Source organism: Sorex araneus, chromosome 6 (assembly GCF_027595985.1).
Source record: "Sorex araneus isolate mSorAra2 chromosome 6, mSorAra2.pri, whole genome shotgun sequence".
In the NCBI taxonomy this organism is placed as follows: Eukaryota; Metazoa; Chordata; class Mammalia; order Eulipotyphla; family Soricidae; genus Sorex; species Sorex araneus.
In genome coordinates, this window is record NC_073307.1 from 144,674,749 (window position 1) to 144,696,278 (window position 21,530).

At 39.3% G+C, this 21,530-nt stretch overlaps 1 protein-coding gene and 1 non-coding gene across 3 annotated transcripts in view; one reads left to right on the top strand and one right to left on the bottom strand.

Annotated features, from left to right (window-relative positions):
- The window catches only part of API5 (apoptosis inhibitor 5), a 33,440-nt gene extending 15,026 nt beyond the window's left edge, over positions 1-18,414 (top strand). Inside the window, exons 6-14 of one of the 2 annotated variants that reach the window (XM_004607916.2) lie at positions 1,042-1,248; positions 2,598-2,702; positions 4,081-4,170; positions 6,214-6,395; positions 8,425-8,518; positions 9,357-9,413; positions 12,433-12,509; positions 13,240-13,376; positions 16,306-18,414. In XM_004607916.2, the coding sequence (XP_004607973.1) occupies positions 1,042-1,248; positions 2,598-2,702; positions 4,081-4,170; positions 6,214-6,395; positions 8,425-8,518; positions 9,357-9,413; positions 12,433-12,509; positions 13,240-13,376; positions 16,306-16,388 (1,032 nt within the window). In that variant the 3' untranslated portion in view covers positions 16,389-18,414. The remainder of the gene's footprint in view (positions 1-1,041; positions 1,249-2,597; positions 2,703-4,080; positions 4,171-6,213; positions 6,396-8,424; positions 8,519-9,356; positions 9,414-12,432; positions 12,510-13,239; positions 13,377-16,305) is intronic. The other variant, XM_004607917.2, reaches the window with a different exon arrangement.
- LOC129406346 (small nucleolar RNA SNORA43) lies at positions 11,526-11,665 on the bottom strand. The gene has a single exon (XR_008630952.1). It is a non-coding gene; the product is annotated as a small nucleolar RNA SNORA43 (small nucleolar RNA).
- Positions 18,415-21,530: the final 3,116 nt, after the last annotated feature.

The window sequence follows — 21,530 nt, forward strand, 5'->3', positions numbered from 1 at the left end:
CAAAATTTGGGGATTTTTAATATATGCTGAGGAAAATTTAGATTTTTCTATAAGCACCATTTTATTTGCTGATTAAGATTTTTTTCTTTTTCTTCCTTGATTTTGGTGCCACATTTAGTACTGCCTGGGGACTAAGCCCACCTCTACCTTCAAGGGATCCCTCCTAGCAGTGCTCAGGGGATTTTTGCAGTACCAGACCTCCTGCAATCTTTGCATTGCACTTAGCCATATTGAACTTTCTCCTCCCACCCTTCTTGCTGGTTAATTTTTTTTTTTCAGTGAGTGAGAAAGGAAATTCTCCCAGTGGGCATTTCGGCACATTACTCCTATGTCCAGCAAGTTTCTCTGGTAGAATATGGTATGATTGCTTGTTCTTTAGTCAACAGAAAGACAGTTCCTCCCAAGCATAAACCACTTAAAATAAGATTTGTGTGGTATCTTGTTTCCATTTCATCTGAGGCTGCTTTTAAATACAGGATATTGGAGCTAGGGATATAGTTCGGGTCAATATGGAAAAGGCCATGGGTAGGGAGCTAGACAGAGGTCAGTGGGTTAAGGGCATGGAGAACCCCAAATGGTGGGTTCAGTCCCCCACAGTGCATCTCCCCTTCCCCCAGCACCTACCAGACTCCTCTGCCCTTAGTTCACTAAAAAAAAAAAAAAAAAATTTTTTTTTTTTTTTGCTATCACCACCTCCTCTGAAAGAACCTTGCTAAATATTTATCCTTAGCCAAACTCCCTGAAATTGTAAAGCAGCTTTTATACCCTATATTTATATCCTGGATCTGTGCTTTAGATATAAAACATAAAGTTTTCAAGAAGCATATATGCCTTCCTGTGTTTTTTGCAAGTGTCTTCTTTGAGACAGTGTGCTGCATGCTGAGAAACTGGCTGGCATTAGCTTGAGGTGGTCTTCTCAGCTGTGGGTCAGAAACGTCCATCACACGCCCACGGGAATTGGCTCTGCTTCGTCTTTCTCTTGATTCTTCCTTGCTGTGCAAGTGACAGCGATGCAATTCTGAATTCCTTGTCTCTTGCCAGGTTCTAGAAGATGTGACTGGTGAAGAATTTGTCCTTTTCATGAAGATCCTGTCCGGGTTGAAAAGCCTCCAGACTGTGAGTGGAAGGCAGCAGCTTGTAGAGTTGGTGGCTGAGCAGGCCGACTTAGAACAAACCTTCAATCCCTCAGACCCTGACTGTGTGGACAGACTCCTGCAGTGCACGCGACAGGCAGTTCCTCTTTTTTCTGTGAGTTTATTGTATGACAAAACTGGTAATTTTATTACCCTGTGAGCTTATGTTCTTACAACTACTAGCTAGCTTGAAGGATTGCAAATTTTCCTAGGGAAATAGTAAATAATTTTTACTCTTTGGAACCCTGCGTGTGGTTGGTTAGAACTATTCTCAACTGGGGTTCATATTGTCCCTGATATTCCAAGGGGATCATAGGTGTACATGGACCATGCACATTACTGATGCCAACTGTAGTAGCACAGGGGCACCACGGAAGGAAACAAGGCCAGGAGGCAGGGGACCATTGTTAGTAAAAGGCTGAGAAACACTGGCCTAAAGCTGGAAGAAATTTCTTTAAAGTCTTGACTTTTTATGCCGCACTTGGCAGTGCTCAAGGCTTACTTCTGGCTCTGTGCTCAGGAATTACTTCTGGCTTTGATCGGGGAACTATATGTGTGGGATGCTGGAGATCACACCTGAGACAGCCACATGCAAGGCAGGCGCCCTGCCCACTGTACTGTCTTCTGGTCCAGCCCTGTGTTGTATTATATTATTATAATACTGAATCTGAGATTCTTGATTGAGTAATCAGCTTTTCTTTTTTTCCTTTTTTAATCCTGAAAAAAAATTTCTGGGTAAATGTTCCACCTCTTGCTTTGTTCCGTTGGCTGCAAGTCTTCAGTGGTGTGCATAGCATAGTTTGAAAAACAATTTAAAGAAGTAGGTTTTGTGGGGGCAGGAACGGTGGGTGTGGGGGGGATAGGTTGCACTTGGCTTTGTGCTTGGTGGCCACTCCTGGTGGTGCTGAAAGAGCTATACGTGATGCCAGGATTTGAACTAGCATGGCAGCTGTAGCTTTGTGCTGGGCAAGTTCCTGAGTCTTTGTACTCTGTCTCCAGCCCAAGAATCTATCCTTTTTGAGAAATGAATAGCCTGACATTCAGTACTGAAATTTCCAGGACCAGATAGATAGTACATTGGCATGGTTGGTATGGATTCAATTCCAGGCACCACATATGGTCCCCTCATTACCACCAGGATTAAGCTCTGAGCATCACCTGGTGTGGCCCAAAAGCAAACACATAAGCCATTGCTAAAATCTCCACCAAAATTTGGCCTTAGAATCAAGAAGGAGCTCAGAAATGGATAGGTATCCTGGTGTTCCAGATTACTTTGTACCTAAGTGTATTCTTCCTGGGGTAAGCACTTGTACTTGTAACCTCTACTTGGTTTTGTGGTACTTAGTATTTATTTGTTGTGGTACTCAGTGTTTGTTGAATGACATTCTGCTATTTGAGATTTTTTTCTTTTTTCTTTTTTTCTTCTTTTTTTTTTACAACTCAGTATTCTTTGGATTTTTACAGAAAAATGTGCATTCCACAAAGTTTGTGACTTATTTCTGTGAGCACGTTCTTCCTAACCTCAGTTCCTTGACTACCCCAGTGGAGGGTCTTGATATACAGTTGGAGGTAAGGCAAAATTTTCTGCTCTTAGCCTTGAAAAGGCATTCCAATGCTTTATAGATTTAGCAAATAGATGAGAAAGCACTGCTATGGTTCTTGCTTATAGTCAGTGTTCATTTTCATAGTCTCAGTATTTTAAAATCGTTATTTCATCATAGTGCCACTCTTAATAACCAGCAGAACCCTAGATTTAATTGAAATTAAAACATAGGAGCCAGAGAGATAGTACAGCAGAAAAGTCGCTTGCTTTGCACACACTGACCCAGGTTCGATCCTCTATACCACATGTGATTCCCTGAATGCCACCAGGAATAAGTCCTGAGGTACCTCTGGGTGTGGCTCAAAAACAAAAAACAAAAAAGTGTAATACACAGACACATATTTTCACAGCATGTCCAATACTTTCCATTTGTCTGCCTCCCCATGTTGAGTCTGATTCATCTCTATTCCCAGCATCTGGTGCAGAGCTTGACTGTGAAAGGCACAGAATTAATCTTTGATTAGACTGAAATATGGAATTGTGTGTACCATGTCCCTCCTAGTTCATGGAGTAGCGTCGCATCTCCAGGACACAGATTGTACTTTGCTCCAAACATCTTGGTTTGGCTTTTGAAACAGGAAGTTAATTTTAAGAGCTGTTAATTACCAAAGCATTGAGTTAGTGTCTGAGAATAAATTCAATAGCAATGAGGCCCACCAAAAATGTTACTAAATAATATTTTAAATCATTTCTTCCTCTATTACTAAATAATAACATTTTTATTACTTCTTCTCTGTGTCTCTTAGTACATTAATTGTGGACATGAGGGCTATCTCCCAAGCTGTGCTCAGAATGGGACTCCCCAGTGATCCCTAGTCAGCCCTTTTGGTGGTTCAGTGCCAAGGCCCAGGGATGTAGCATTGCCTATGGCCTGTGGTTTCGAGGAGCATGGGGGGGAGGGGGAGCGGGAGGTGGGGATCTACCAGCACCACCTGCCAGTGCTCAGGATCCTTCAGGGCTGCACCAAGCAATGCTTGGGAAATCACGTGATACCAGGAATCAAACTGAGTTAGCTGCATGTTCTTAATACTTGTACTGCCCCTCTGGCTGCAGTCCATGACTCACCCATAGTAGAGTGTCCTGTGGATTCTTTTCTCTCAAGCTTGAGATCTAGGGCTTAGGGGTCAGCCTACCATGTACATGCATTGGGACTTTTGCCAAGTCACATAATGCCTCTGACCTTCGTTTCCTCATAGTAAGCTATAGGGCTGCATCTCCCGCACAAACATGACTCTAGAAAAGCATAATTAAAAAATGACTAGTTTTAAAATCATTCTTAATTTATAGTCACTACTTATTCATTTAGAAAAGATTTTGCTAATAATCATGAATTGTTTTTTTTAGGTATTGAAACTTTTGGCGGAGATGAGCTCATTTTGTGGAGACATGGAAAAACTAGAAACAAACTTAAGGAAACTCTTTGATAAGTTATTGGTAAGAAAGTTGTCTATTGGGGCTAGAGCGATAGCACAGCAGATAGGGCATTTGCCTTGCACAAGACCGGCCTGGGTTCGATCCCAGCATCTTATATGGTCCCCAGGAGTAATTCCTGAGTGCATGAGCCAGGAGTAATCCCTGTGCATCCCTGTGCATCTCCGAGTGTGACCCAAAAAGCAAAAACAAAAAAATAAAAATGTTGTCTTTTCTTCTTCCCTAATCAATATAGAATCCCAAAGTCTTAACTCTAGTACTAATTTCTGTATTATGTGAAACTAGATTTCAAACAAGTGGTGTTAACTGCTTAGACCAGGGGTCTGTATTTGTTTTTGTTTTGGGGCCACACCTGGCAGTGCTTTGGGGTTACTTCTAGCTCTGCACTCAGGAATCACTCCTGGTGGTACTCAGGGAACCATATGGGATGCCTGGGATAGAATGGAGGTTGGCTGCATGCATGGCAAAAGCCCTACCCTCTGTACGACCACTTTGGTCCTTGTCTTTATTTTTGATTATTAGACCATATCCAGTGGTGTTCAGGGGCTATTCCTGGTACAGTGGTCAGGAGTGACCCCAGTAGGATCTTGGATATGTGATACTGGGGATTCCAAGCAGAGTTGGTGGGAAACAAGGCAAGTGCCTTAACCTCTGCCCCACCTCCTACCCCCGCTTCCCTTTCTTAAATGTTTTCATCTTGGGCATTTCATCTGTTATTGTTGCTTTGCATAGAGTATAGGAGATTCCTGTTACAGATTATTCTGCTATTCCTTTTTCAAGATATGTTTTCATTTGTGTCATGGCATGAAGCAGGCCTATTCCTAAGGTCAAATAGCTTGAACAAATGGCCACTTAAGTCTTAATTATAGAGAAATAATTCATTCCATAAAAATTGTTTTCAGAATCAAGTGATCTTTGTTGAGCTAGGAATCAGGTTCAGAGCATTCACTAGGAGTCATCGAGCATCTGTTGTTCTGCAGACTCCTAATAGCCACTAGGAGTGTGTCATAGCATTGTTTACACAGTCTGGATCCATGCTCAGTAACAAAGTCTTATAAAGTGGAAGTATTTTGCTGAGGGTTGGTGCTAGTTCTAAGGCACTGGGGGGGAGGAATGCCATAAAGTTACGAAGTTATGCATCCTGACCTGGGTACAGGTGGTTCCAAGTGGAGTGCTCAGAAATAACTTTAAAGTCAGAGCCCAGAATAGCAAGCACCTTCCCTGCAAGCCTGAGGACTGTAAGGCCCCATAGTGAGCTTGGCTCCAACCCATATCTTTGGGCAGTGATGGCCGCAACTCTGCTGTTTGGGATCCCAGGTGCCACAGCAAAGTGTGTGAGTTCCAGTAGGCCACAGCCAAGTGTTCAAGTCCTATAGCCTGGCCTGTGTGACCTTCAGTCTGCAGCAGCAACACAGCAAGGCCATGGGAATGAAACAGTTATTTCGGGAGGCCAGAGCCTCCAGGTCGGGTGCTTAGGTTCAATCCCCAGCACTTCATGGTCACCTGAGCACTGCTAGGAGTGATTCCTGAGTACAGAGCCAGGAGTAACTCTAAGCATCTACAGGTGTGGCTCAAAGACCAAAAAGGGGAAAAAGTTGTTTGGGAGTTCATGTCATGTTGGTTAAGACTTTGATATCAAACATATATTGAATCTTGACTTCCTGAGTTGTCAGAACTTTTGTTCCCTTTTCTCTGTGTGTGTGTGTATACACACACACACACACATATATATATATATATATACATATACACACGTGTGTGTGTATATATATATAGATATATAGATATATAGATATAGTAAATGTTAGCTACTTCCATTGACGTTTTTCGTAGCAGCAACAAAAACCGTAACACAGGTTGATGGGAGGGTTCATGTGCCACGTTATTGATTCCAGTAGATAAAAGAGATGCCTTACCATAAATTTCTGGTCTTGGTAGTATTTAATGCATTGTCTCTTAAAAGCATGCCCTAGGATGTGCTTAAGTATATGTTTAGAGTTAGAATATTGAGAGCGGGTTGCAAATGTCATTATTTCTGTCTCTTAGGAATACATGCCTCTTCCTCCAGAAGAAGCAGAAAATGGAGAAAATGCGGGCAACGAGGAACCCAAGCTGCAGTTCAGTTACGTTGAATGTTTGTTGTACAGCTTCCACCAGTTGGGACGGAAACTTCCAGATTTCTTAACAGCCAAACTGAATGCAGAAAAACTCAAAGATTTCAAAATCAGGTGATGTATCACCAAAGTGGTAAAAGTGATAGTTTCCTTGAATCTTGCCCAGGGTTTTGGTGTTATTTTTTGTTTCATAAGAACTTTCTCCCCATCATGCTATATAGCCTTGCTGAGCAGAACGGAAAATCCACGAACAAGAACAGATACACATATATGATAGCTATGAAATAACATCCATAGGGGATAATAAACTTCCTGGAAAATGTGCTCTAGTTTTCCACACTTAAGTGTTGGGCAGGTTCCCTAACCGCTCTAACACTCCCTCACAGATCTTTATTGTTTATTGTTGTTTATTGACAATAGCACCTGTTTCACAGAGTTATGAGAAATAAATGAGAAAGAATGGAACGCTCTGAGCTTTCCAAGTACAATTGCTAGTACTTAGCACTAAGTACACTCTAGTGGCTATTATTAAGACAGTCTTGCTGGAGAACCTCAGCACTGGAGAAATCAATACAAGCATGTTTTCATAAAGTTGCTTTGTATTGACTTTAATAAATTCTCATCCATTTTTTAAAATTAATTTTTATTAAAAATACCGTGATTTACAACATTGTTCATTATACAGTTATTTCAAGCATTTAATGTTCCAACACCACCAGTGTGACCTTTCTTCCACCAATATCCCCAGTTTTTCTCCCAATCTCAACTTATACCCCTTTGGCACATAACATATTTACTTTACATTGCTTATCACAACAAAACTTTTTAAGAACTGGCAAATAGATAGCATCCCCTATAATGTACTTTATGATCAGAAAATAAATCAGTGAGAGTCAATTATTGGTATAAGTCAATATGATTTGGCCTATATGAATAGAAAATTAAAACCATTTAATACAATATAAAATGCCTGTTCTTATTTACATATATACGTTTTCAACTCTGGAATCTAAAGTATATTACATTAAATTTTATTTTATACTTGAATCTCATGATAATTGTCATGAGACCACCTATCATTAATAAAACTTTTAAAGCAATTCTGTGTTAATAAATTTTGTAGTTGACATGAAATAGGTAATGCCTACATATGTAAATTTTCCCCTTACACTATATATATAAAACACTGTGATTTACAGAGTTGTTCATGATAATGATTTACAGGCATTCAGTATTCCAACACCAATCCCACCACCATAACACCGTCCCTCCACCATTGTCTTCAGTTTTCCCAACCCCCCTTAAGGCTGCCCCATAGCAGCCCCTCAGTAATTTATTTTACATAGCTTGTTATCCATAATTTGCTAACATAACGATCAAAAATGTTTCCTTAGGAAAAAAGTTAGAGAAAATTGTTATATATCATCATGGAGCCATTCAGTCCTTATTTAAGAGATTACTAAAATGTTACATGTTAAGCTTTCTGTGTTTATATATTTTTAATTGAGATTGGTTGTCTTCTACATGACATCCCATCCAGTCTGGTGTGCTCTCTGTGTGGTAGAGAGTTTGAGATGTCACATGGCTGAAAATGCGGCTGCACCTTCCAAGGAAAGCCAGAATTTTTAATGGAGTGATATATAGCTGGAGTTAAATTCTTAACTGGGTGGCAACTTTGGGGTGTGCATGACTTTCACGGTTTCCAGAAGTACAGGGAAAATGGAGGTAGCCCATCCCAGCTCCAAGAAAGCCTGAAGACTTCTGTCACAAAACCCACATACCTGAATTTTTCAGCAGGTTAATTCAGATTTTCAAATAAAGAAAATCTTAGTAATTAATCTTTACTTCACCTAATTGTACATCTCTTGTGATCATAAATTAATGATTTTGGGAAGTTCTCCCCCAAAAAGTATTCTTTAATCGTAATGTTCATTTAGTTGTAAGATATTTTTCATTGTAGGGCTGGAGAGATAGCGCATAGCATGCTCTGTGAACAGGAGGCTCGGTTTAATCCCTGCAACTGCATAGTCCCCTGAGCGCCATTAGAGTTGACCCTAATGCCCTTCCCCCCATCAAAAAAAGAAAAGATGTGTTGAGTTTAAAGCAAAATTGATTATTTTCTAATAACAGTACTTTCTTTTAGGCTGCAGTACTTTGCACGGGGCCTACAAGTTTATATTAGACAACTTCGCCTGGCTCTCCAGGGTAAAACGGGGGAGGCCTTAAAAACAGAAGAGGTAAGAACACTCGTAACATGTTGTAAGGAAATTTTTCATTAGCTGTCATCTATTAAAATCAGGTTGACTTCATACAGTGACTTGTGGCAGTCCACTCTAAGATGGTGATGACAGGTCTGTGTTGTAAGACACTAAATCACCAGCTTACTTCTGAATCATTAATATTGTTGAAGTGTCTTGAAATCTCTTTAATATATTTACATTTCCACTTGAGTCTCATTAGTGATATATTTTGTTTCAATATTTGATTGGTAGTTGTGATATTTTAATTTTCTCTTTCTAAAGCCTAAAATTAACTTATGCTGGGGGGGGGAAGGAGTATTAGTTTTGTATGTTGGAAACAACTATGTGTGTTTAATTTGGGGGTTTTCCTGGACTCGGCTCTTAATTCAGTCCTTACCCTGGTCATACTGTTTTATTATGTTTTATTATGTCTTCCTATAACTTAAACTGATTGCTTTTAAACAATTTCACCATCGGTGAAACAAAGATTTTTTTTCTGTGTGAGCTCATTGTAAGTCAAGAAATAAGCATTTCAAGGAATAAGCATTTTTCTATAAATGTTAATCAAAAAATTCTCTAGCTGTAGAAGTCATCCTGAGGAGTTGGAGAGAGTACAGAGGTACTTTCCTTGCACATGGCCAAGCCGGTTTTGATCCCTGTGCCCTATTTGGTCCCCAGATCCTACAAGGAGTAATCCCTGAGCACAACAAGATGATGTCCCCAACACACACACATAAACACAAAAAGATCCTAAAGTATTCTAGTTCTGTATAGCAATAGAATATGCATCCTAAAAGTTATTGGCATCTTACATTTTTGTTTTCCTTTTTTGCAGAACAAGATTAAAGTTGTTGCATTGAAAATAACAAATAATATCAATGTTTTAATCAAGGTAAGTTTCCCTCTTTACCCAGTCTCACCCGCTGAGTCTTCAAGAGTTTGTCAGGGTTTCCATACACCTTTGGATTTGTAATAGTGCTGCTTAAGGGGAAATGCTATTGTATTCCAGATGTTTGTTTCAATGTTGAGCCACTGCTGGCTGTGATCAAGGGTCCTTTCTGGCAGTGCTGGGAGATTGTACAAATGTAGTGTGAGATCAAACTGGACTCAGCCATAAGTAAGATGAGCATTTTAACTCCTGTACTCTCTACCCATGTTGGCCTTTTTCTTTTCTTCTTTTTTTTTACATCACTGATTTCTGAAATCAATTATTTCCAAAATCATTTATTTTAAAATTCTTACAATATTGCGTAAAGGTAGTCACACGCAAATTTGCTCTGTAAATCTGTTCCAATGCTTTGGAACTATACTTTGGAACAGACTTACATTTTATTTTGAAGTGAGACTACCCCCAGCATTGCTGGTCACATCAGAATTTCACCCCATAGTGCTAGGTAAGTTACATATTGCCAGGGTGAGGTTAGGGCCAGGCATATACTCCAGGTCTTTGGCTGCCTCCTGAGTGCCACTGATATGTAACTGATTATGTTCTGCTAGTATTCGTGTTATTGGGCCATCTTTATATTTGTGCATTGCCTACACTCAGAATTACATTATACATAATTCATTTTTGTTTATCCTGAAACACACACACACAGACCTGTAATGAGAGAAAAAAGAATCACAAGGAAGCAGCCATTGTTTGTTAATTTAAAGTTAACAATCTAAAAAAAAAATTTTTTAAAAAAAGGGCTGGAGCGGTAGCACAGCGGGTAGTGCGTTTGCCTTGCACGCAGCCGACCCGGGTTCGATTCCCAGCATCCCATATGGTCCTCGAGCACCGCCAGGAGTGATTCCTGAGTGTAAGAGCCAGGAGTGACCCCTGTGCATTGCTGGGTGTGACCCAAAAGGCAAAAAAAAAAAAAATTTAAAAAGTTAACAATCTAGGGGGGTGGCAAATCGTATAACACCCAGAGCATGGGCTTCATGGTGACATAATTGGCACCGAAGATACACCTTAAAACTGAGATGATAAAAGTCTCACGGAATAATTCTTTTTTTATGAGACCTTTAGGAAGAGCAGCTTTTCAAAGAAAGCAGTAATGTGACATTGATTGAAGGGGGGTGGGGGCGGGGAAGCATTAGAAACAGAAGCGGTAAGAAAAGAAAATTGCACTAGATTTTATGGAGAATTTATGTATTGAAACGTGAGACTTTATTTGAACTAATAATATTGTAGTTGAAGATACACTTTGATGTTATGGATATTTTAAACTTAGCAGATTCTGGGTCAGAGAAAGGTACTTGCCTCGCATGCAGTAAGCCTTAGTTCTATCCCCAACACCTCATGTGGTCCCAGGCACCACCAGGAGTGATCCCTGAGCACAGAACCAAGAGTAAGCCCTGAGTACTACCAGATTTGCCACTGCCGCCCCAACCCTCCCCCCCTTATTTTGAAGTCATACTTTAAAAATAAGAAGTAAACCATAATGCTTAGTAGATATTCTGGATGCAATATGTGTCAATAAGAAAGTTTCCTGTTTAAGGAGCTATGGGAAGATGTATGGGGAAGAGTTATGAATAGAGTCCAGTTCTGGTGTGTGTTAGGGGGCTTTGAAATATCCCGAAACAGTTTTTTGAGTGGGGGAGGAGTGTGTGATATGGTCAGTTCTTTGTCTTAGAAAATGTAGAAGAAAGTGTGTGCTTTGCCCTTGCTTGCCATTTCTTTGTCGCTTCAGTTCTACTCTCTCTACTCTAATTAGGCCGATTCACCACAGCTCACTTTCACTTATATTCTAATGAAGCCACAACTTAGAGATGCTCAAATCTCACATCGTCGCCTCAGATTAACATGTTTCAAATTGGTGTCTTCTCCTTTTCCCTTCCTGTTGTCCTTTTCTTAACTAAAAATCTTAACTAAAAATATATATCATATGCTGTCGTTATAGCCAAAAACCTTATTAAGCATTTTTGTCCAAAGAATTTCCCTGCAATTATTTGATACACATTATTTGATACATGGTAAAAAGGTTTTGGGGGTTCTTCTTTTTTTTTTTTTCATCCTGAATATGAGGCTGCAAACCATTCTTCACACCCACAGGTCTGAGCACTGAGTGTAGAAATAGCCACTTTCTCTGTGCCCTGCTGTCACCAGTGTAGCCCAGCAGCCACATCTGTATTGTTGAGCTTGGTGGCTGCAGCAGGAGGTGATTTTTATTATAGTCCTTTTTTTTTTTTTTAAATCGAATCACCATTAAGTTTATAGTTACAAAGTTGTTCATGATTGGGTTTCAGTCATACAATATTCTCCTCACCAGCGTACATTTCCGGTCCACCAATGCCTTCAGTTTCCTTCAAGCCCTGTGTTTGTCTGTCTATCTCATTTTTCTTTTAGGCACTGTGATTTGCAATACTGTTACTGAAATAAAGTGATCTTGCATATCACTTTACCTCCTTTCAGTACTCAGTTTGTGTCCAGAGTGATCATTTCCATCTATCATTGTCATAGTGGTCATTTTAACTTGGGAAAAGTTAAAATTGCTCTTTTACCTAATTTTACCTGCATATAAAAATTATAGTAAACGTACTATGAAATGTTAGGTTAAGGATAAATATGTTTAGAAAATAAGCAAGTATTTGCATTAACCACACAGTAATAACTGTTTAGCTCTAACTGGATTTTTCATTGTTGGAATAAATGTGTAAATATTTAGAAAAATTTGTTTTTCCAGGCCTTTAAATAAAACCCAGAAGCGCTTAAAAATAATAAAACAGACATAACTTGTAAACAAAATTGTCCCTGTTTACTTTTTTTTTTTTTCAGTAACCTTTAGCCTTTAGTCTCCAGCAACACAGGAGCAGGAAGGATGAAGTAAAGCTTTTTTTCTTAAAACTAATCTTTAAGATGTGCTTCCTGTTTTCTGCCTGCACACCAAAAGATATATTAGAAATCTTTAATTTTGTCTCTTCAGGATCTCTTCCACATTCCTCCTTCGTACAAGAGTACGGTAACATTATCCTGGAAACCTGTACAGAAGGTTGAGATGGGGTAAGAAATACATTCAAAAAAATATTGAACGCTTTAAGTATTTATGATGTAGAAATATGAAACTCTGAATTGAGGCACCATACAAACTGTTCTTAAGTGACTCCACTATTAGCTTTGTGTTGGGCTACACCTGGTGGTGCTGAGAGAGTACCAAAGCTGGGCCCTACTCTGTGAGCATCCACCCTACCCCCTTTTGCATGGATCTTCCCACCACTCCCCCTAAAGTGATTGTTGCTGAGATGTTAAAATATGACTATTAGAAGCATTATTTAAAATACAGATTTTCATCAATTACAGAATAAAGTGTTAGACCACATTCCTGGAATTTTAAGGCTTATTTATACTTCAGTAGTTTAACTAGGTTCTTTCTGCTTGTTTTACAAAATTTGATCACTTGCATAAGGTCTATGAAGTAACATGTTTCGTATTATTTTGAAGCTTCTTAAATGAACTCTGAAGTCTCTATAACTGAGGCAATGAATTTGTACCATCATAATGCTACTTTTTTTTCGATTCAGTTTAGCATATGTTTCATAACCAGTATGCTAAATCATAAATGTGTTGATAGTTGAAGCCAGAGCCATAGTAAAGTGGATACTCAACATCCCATATGGTCCCTGAGTGCAGAGTCAGGATTATGCTCTGAGTACTGCTGGAGTGTGGCTCATAGTAAGATATTAGTAGTCTTTGCTATAATGTATTTTTTTTATTGCTCTTTTTATTGTTGTAGGCAAAAGAGAGCCAGTGAAGATACAACTTCAGGTTCACCACCCAAGAAATCGCAAGGAGGACCAAAAAGGGATGCCAGGCAGATCTATAATCCTCCTAGTGGGAAATATAGCAGCAATTTGAGCAACTTTAATTATGGTGAGCGTTTCCGTTTGGGCATAAGCAATATGAGAGGCTATATCTTTTTCAGGTACCTTTTCTAAGTTAGTTTGTGTATAAACCTGGAGGTTCTTTTCAGCTCTGTTAGACAAGCACCAATAGGTCTTGAGGTCTGCTGTGGAAAACTACTGATAGAAACAGCTTATCCCATTTCTTTCCCCTTCATCCCCCACCCCCTCTTTCATGAGCTCACAGAATTGAGTGTAACACTACAACTATAAAAAAGAAAAATGTGCCTCTTATATGCCGAAGAGTCAACAGGGGTAAAGAGGAAGTTGATAAGAACCATTCATTTCTTGGTGTTTCATATTCTGTCTTCAAAAAGTATTCTCCCTCATGGGATGGATGTGGCTTCTGCCTGGTGTAGTTTTAATGATTTGCCTCTCCTTGTCTGGTGTCTGCCAGCCTATACTCATCCTCCCATCATTTGTATACATTGAAAATGAAGTGGAGTCAGGCTAAAGCATCCTCTGGTTCGGGAGACTGTGCCACTTGCAGTCCTGTGTTCCTCTTTACCCATAGTAGAGTTTTCTCATCAGCTTCAGCACTCAGTGCCAGGAGTGCTTCCTGATAAGACAGGCTCTGCTGGCACCACCAGTGCCAAGAGAAGTTTGTCTTTAATTGGTTTGTTTCCTCATTGTTCGTTTTAAAGAAGCATGACAAAAATAGCAATCCTTTGCCTTGTTTCGTATGAAGTTTAAATTTGTAACACTCAAATATGCTTATGTTTGGTCTTGTAATTGATCGAAATTAATTCTGTAATGGTTATTTCCAAAGAAGTATATCCAGTTTCTATAATTTGTTGCCAAGATAATTGCGATATTTTAAAGATGAATCCCTCTTATATTATGTAAATGTTTCTGAGCAAAGAAAAATTTGAAAAGGCAATTTTGGATGTCAGATGTGCTTTTCTACTCATGCTCATTGAGGCAACTTCAGCATAGGAAGATTACTAAACTCTTGTGTAAATGCACATCGCAAATGCACCTCTCTTTGAAAACTGAGGTGAACAGAGCTCTGCTACGCTTCACATAGACATGTTTGCTAGAAGCATTTAGTGAGTGGGGAGGACTATTTCTTCATTGTGTCCAGCATGTCGCCTATTGCTCCAGTGACAATAGGGTGACACCTCAAAGCATTATCTCAGCTGAATCACAGATGCTATCTTCCCTTGAGATTTTATCTTGGGCAAGTAAATTCCTTTTTGTTTTCTTTAGAATTCTGCTCTGTGTGAGAATGCCTGATAAAGAGACGTGCACAACACAAACCTTATTGCAGATAGGCGATCTGAGTTCAGTCCCTGTCTCCTTGCACAGACACATTCTCTTTCCTGTCTTAATGAAGGCAGGAGTCACTGCACTCACTGGGCACATGCAGGAGCACTGCACAGGTCACTGCAACATTTTGTAGACCACTGCTGATTTTCTGATAGTGTTCACTAGATAAAAACATGATGCTTTCCTGTGAATGATATGTAAACTGATGTATTATGACACGAGTTCTTCAAATCCAATCTCATTGCATTACAGATACATGTTAGCTAACACCAGGAAAGGTCTCATTACTTTTCTAAGAGTTGGTTTACTTTTCTTGGAGGAGAGTGCAGGGGGATGGCATGAATCACATAAATGTACTAGCTATATTTCTAGCCATAATTACAACAGTGGATTGCAATACTGACTAGTAGGAATTATTCAGACTTCCTTCATTATAGATCAAAAATGGCAACACCAGGTTCTCTTGTCATTGCTCATAACAAGACTGTTACAGTGAAGATGTTTGAAAGTTCAGTGAAAACATTTGATCTTTGAAATCAGAAGTTTGAAGCTCCTGAATCATTGCATATGGTGAAAAGTCCAGCTTTCCTGGAAATCTCTAAAAGATACTAATGAATCTGAGATTCATTTTTCGAATCATGACAAAAGTGACTTGATTTTTCAATAAAAGCAGTACCCCAGATTCTGTATGTAAGCAAAGCACCTTTTTGGCAGTTCTCTTCTATAGCTAATAAGCAGAGAGAAAAGCTGGCATAGCTACAATTTTTAAGTTCAGTATTTCGAGTATCGTGACTCAAAACTGCCTATTTGGTGTTTAGGGGAGGGTTTTGGGTTTGGTTTGGGTGCCATAGCCAGCAGTGTTCATGGCTTACTCTTTTGCTCTGCACCCAAGGATCACTCCCTGGTGCTTGGGCAGGGAGACCATATGGGGTATCATGGTTCAAACCCAGGTCAGCCACATACAAGGCAAGTGCCTTGCCCACTGTGTCTCTTTCTGGCCTCCTATTCATTACCTTTGAAATGTATGTTTTTCAGTCTCTAATTTTCCAAATTGATCTTAAGTATCTTTTATATATGGTACTAACTTTTGAGAACTGACTTTGGTCATTATATTAATAGTAAGTATAAAATATAAGTATTTCTATGTTTTTATTTTATATTTTAATAAATTTTATTAATAAAATCAAGAAGTATATATGGATATATACGTATATATTCTATATAATATATAAGTGCATATATTAATATGAGTATATAATTGTATATAAGTATAATGTATTGATATATTTAATATAAAATACTCGGTCTATTATTGCTTATTAGAGGAGCAAAAAAAGAATTAAGAAATGTAGTAATCCTACATTGCTACATTGAACAACCTTTAATGGGATCCATTTTAATGAGTTCCTATAGATAATTGTCTGAATGTTTCAGCACTTTAACATGATGCAGTTCAGTGTGTACGATGCCCTGATTTGATGCACAGATTGAATTTTCAGAGGGATTAGAAGAATGTCAGGGGCTGCTTTTACAGGGCCTACCACTGCATGTGTGCAGGGTTATGGGCTGTTTCCTCTGTGCTTACTGAGAAACCCTGAGCAAGACCTAAATTCGTGTTCGCTTTTTCTTAGAGCAGAGAGGAGCCTTCAGGGGAAGTAGAGGTGGCCGAGGCTGGGGAGCACGAGGAAATCGAAGTCGGGGAAGACTCTACTGAATCCCATTACATTCTTCAGCATTGTTGTGAGCTTAATAATATAAATTCTACTACTCATTGGATTGCCGGGGATGGCCCTTTAAAAGGACTGCTGCCTTCAGCTAAAAACTTAATGTTCTTTATACCTTTGTATGTATGATATACTTTTGTAACAAACCATGGTTGTGTCCAAGGTAAAACCACAGCGATATTTTTGGATGCTTTGTCCGCAATCTTGACTTGTTTTTGCAATATCGTTATTCAGACTTTCATCTTGTGAATATTTTAAACATCGTGGTAGTTTGTTAGAGAGCTATCCGAGTTGAAATGTAATGCAGTTCTGTCCGATCCGTTTCTGGTAACTGATACAGATGATCAGTTTTGAAAGGTTACTGAGTTTTCTCTCCCTTGTGTCTTTTTTTCACCCAACATATGGAGAAGATTAACAGTCAATCTTAATGTTTTTTTTTTGTTTTGTTTTGTTTTGTTTTTTTAAAGCTGCTAGGCAATGGTGCAGATTTTTACCTAGTGTCATAAGAGCAAAATACCTGCTTTCTAAAATGTAGAAATGACATTACATTTTTAGGAGAAGGTAAGTTGCTTTGCACTGCATATTTAACTCTTCTCCATATGTTGTGATAGAAACTTTTGAATACGGGATCTTACTATACAAATATAAATGTGTATGTATTACATACATACATAAGCATATATGTGTGTATGTATATATGCATGCTGTAAAACTTGACTACACAACTTAAATCACTTGCTTAAATTCCAGGAACGGGTAGTCTGACACAATGATTATCCTTTTGAGGCTAAATCCATAATTAACTTGTTAAATTGGTTTTCCTCCCAGTAGTGAGGAATTTTTAGTCAGTTGCACTTACATGATTATTGTTATTTAAAGATAAACAAAAGACTACATTTTCAAAAATAAATTCAGAGAGCCCTGTAGGAAAAACAGCAAAATATTGAATCTGATGTACATATAGGTTTCTACAGGATGAGATAGAATAATTTAGAATTTGAGGATTTAATAACCAGGGCAACTTGGAAAAGGTGATGACATGGTGTACCAATAAGTAAGGGATGCTCTCTTGGTTTGCTTTTGCCACTTTCAAGATTTTTTAACTTCTCAGGTTATTAATCAAAATTATTGTATAAGTTAGCTAATAGAATCTTTAGGTTAAAACAACAGATGGGGGGTTTGTGGAGTGGTGAATGTCATGGGCATTTTTTTAGTAGCATAGGCTCTTTGCTCTACATTTGAATGTTTCTTATATTCTGTTTCTGTTCATCTTTCCTCTCCATGTTCGCCATTCAAATCCAATGCCTGGATGATGTTTTGTAGTAGTTTGACTTTTTGTTTTTGAGGAGTAGTTTGTAAATGTACTGCAGGTGTCTTCCTTACTGTTAACCTCTGCAATGGGGAAAAGAACAAAACCCCTTTGTTAGAATTACTGCACATTTTAATAGGAAAAATATTTTTTTTAAGATTAAAATGATACAAGTGAGCAAAGGAAGTCTGTCAGCTTGCCTATGGAGTGGTGGCAATAATCTGTGAACATTCCAAAAGACTTTGAGCTGAACCTAAGCTCCCTTGGATTCTGTAGACATAGGAACATGGAATTCCATTTGCAAATTGTGACCAGGTAGTCTGGACCTTGAAGGCAGATCAGCCAGTGGCCTCTAGCCATTTCAAGTACAAAAACTATATGCAAACTAGTTATATAAATTTGAACATTAACTGTAACTTTTCCTTTTTTTTTTTCTATTTTAAACCTACTTGTAAACTCAAAGGTGAGCAGATGTGACTTTGCTTTCTCAAGTTTGATGCTGAGTTGTCTGTGTTCCTTTACCACCTCACTGTTCCCTTTCCAAAGGCAATAATGCACAGCCTGGGTTATTTTTGCTTACTGTTTTTGAATGAAAAACCCATGCCATGGATTTGTTTTGTTCTGTTTTGCAAGACACCTGTTTATCACCTTGTTCAAATGTAAATGTTCCCTTATGCTTTTGAAATAAATTTCCTTTTATAATTTTGGTTTTGTGTCTTAATGTGTTATAATTCTGGTAACCAAAGATTCTTGGATGTTGTTGATTGCTTCTTACATGCCAGGCAGTGTTTTAGAGTATGGATGTTTTAAAGAAACAAGACATTGACATTGCTTTGCCTTCAGGACATTCAGGCTACAAGATGTTATCCATGGGATATATTCCCAGGAACTAGTACATGCTGCTAATGGAGAGAATTTGTTAATAACAGCAACATATATTTTCCAAGCATTATAAAATGCATTAATTCTGTCCTTGGAAAGCAAGTTGGGATTTCCTACCAGCCTTTATAAAAAGCCTGTCCATATGAGGCACCATGGATGTTTTTGTTCTCTTTTTTAAAATATACATATGATTTTTAATTATTTTCTTTTGGTGGGGTATCATTCTGCAGTGCTCAGGTCTTCCTCCTGGCTCTGTTCTCAGGAGTCATTCCTGGTGGGGTCGGGAGACTGTGGTGTCAGAGATCAAACCCAGGTCCACCACATGCAAGACAAGCTACCCACTGTTCTATCTCTCCAGCTCATGTAGGACTGTTTTAAAGTCATGGGTTAAATGGGTCAGGACAAGATTCTAAATTCCCTTGGTGATTATATATCCAGTCCTATGTATAATGCCACCTATGTTGAGGATTCCCACATGTCTCTTCTCAGGAATTTGACAGTAACCTTCTAATTATGGTCTCCTTGCTCTTAGACTTGATCATTTGCAGCCTGTTCTAAACAGCAGAAAGAGGGACTTTCTATATGAAATTGTTAAATGGTTTCTCATTTTAGAATAAAGTAAAATTGGGGCTAGAGCAGTAGTACAGTGGGTAGCTTGCCTTGCAGCTGGCCAACGCAGATTCCATCCCCAGCACCCCATATGGTCCCCCAAACTCCACCAGGATTGATTCCTGGACACTGCAAGTTGTGCCCACCCACCCACCCCCCCCAAAAAAAAAAACCATTACTTTTTAACTTCTCAGCTGCTGCTTTCCTCCACTCTTGCCCTTCATTTTGTTTCATGTCTGTCAGGGACATTAAGTAGTGAGCCACTCAAACTATAGAACTCCATCTCTTTAAACCCTCATACTACATTTTTTGTTTTTCTGCCTTGTTAAGTCTCCACACAGTACTGTTTTCTGAATCATCTGCCAACTTCGAGCATACTCTGAAATTTCTGCTTACTATCTCTCTGCTAGAATGTAATGCAGCTAAAATGTCCCACAGGCCTAGCGAGTTGTGTGAAGGGGCTTACAGGCACCTGACCTGGTAAGTGGCTGACCCTAACACAGCAGGACCTGAGTCACCAGCCTCACATTCTCAGGCCCAAGAATTAAACTACAGACCCCCCAGTTGGCCTGGATTCTTCAAGAGCACCACTTGGGCAGCCCCAAAATAAAATCCAGAAAGATCAGGCATTAGTTTCAGTTTGCTCTCAACCCCAAGTTTCTATTGCATAGTTCACTTAAAATAGTCAAATGTAATGTTCTAGGTTCCAGAGCAGAGGTTCTCAAACTTATGTGACCTGTTTACTCTTCAGAAAAAAATATTAGCATCCCACTGAAATAAGCAACAAAAGAGAGACCTCTCCCTTGAACAAAGGCTCGCGCTGGCCTGCACAAAGCCTGGGAGTGTGGTCAGAGCTGTATCACCCAGGAAAGACTGCTTTAGAGATTATCCAGAAGAGTACAAGCTACCAAATTTCACTGCATGAGCATCACCATAGTCAATGGGTCAAAGGTATTTTGGGGTTTTAAGTATCAAAGTATGGTTACACATCCCACTTTTTTTACACAGACCTCAGCCCCACCACCTCCAAATTGGCAAAAATCTGTGACCATCATACATTGAGACAAAGTAGGCATTTGGAAGTTTATGCTCCATGGTGCAGAGCCTGATAAACTTGATGTCAGAGAGAGCAGTAAAGTGTCAGGAGGATACTGAAGCGTTCTGATGGGATCTACTTGATAGCAAGAAATGGAAGGACAGAACTTGAGGGAGCTGGAGCAGTAGTACAGTGGGGAAGGTGCTTGCCTTGCACATAGTTCACCTGGGTTTGATCCCCAGCACCCCATATGGTCCCCCAGGTACCACCAGGAGTGACTGCTGAGTGCAGAGCCAAGAGTAATCCCTTGGCATCACTGGATGTGGCCCAGAGACAAAAATAAAAGTTCTTTGAGTTAATTTGGGCTGAGTCCTGGATGGTAAGGAGCCAGCCTAGTAAAGACCTTATGGAGAACATTTGAAAACCAAAAAACCAAAACACTTGCAGGTTTTAACAATGTGCTTAAGACTGAGCTCTTAGCTTTTTTTTTTTTTTTTTTTTTTAGTATTTTTAAGTATTAAGACACCGTGATTCATAGTAGTTTGAGACATTCTAATACCGCTCCCACCACAGTGTCAACTTCTCCCCACCTGTGTCCCCACCCTCTAGCCTGCCTCCTTCAGAAGCACATTCTAAAGTTTGGTTGTTCTAGTTTGGTTCTAATTTTTTAGGACTGAGCTCATATCTTCTAAGTCTTGGGTCTGAAAATTACATTCCTTCTACACTATGACCCACAGCCCTTGGGAACTTTCCAATCCCACCACATCGTTGTTTTATGGTTTATGTTCATTGATGATTGTTCCCTGACTCCTCCCATGCTTCTGCTGATTTATCCTTCAAGTAAGACTAGGTCTTCCTCTCCCTGGGTAGCCTATGAGGTTTAGGACCCCCAGCCTGTGCTCTCTCTCGGCTTACTGTCCCCCACACTCTCCAAACACAAACCTCATAGTTTGGAAAATAAACCAATTCTACGCTCGGTAGGTAGCATATAGAAGGGGACTAAAACAGACTAAGCTGAAATCTATCAAGAAAAAAACAACTGGATATTGACCCCTACAAACAGATTTAGTCCAATCGTCATCATCATTATCCCATTGATCGTCGAATTTCTCGAGTGGTCTTAGTAATGTCTCCATTCGTCCTATCCCTGAGATTTTAGAAGCCTCTCTATACTCGTCCTTCCCAACGATGCCACATTGGAGGCTCTTTCAGGGTCTGGGGAATGAGACCCAGCTTGTTACTGATTTTGGCATATGAATACACCACGGGGAGTTTTCGAGGCTCTCCCATGTGGGC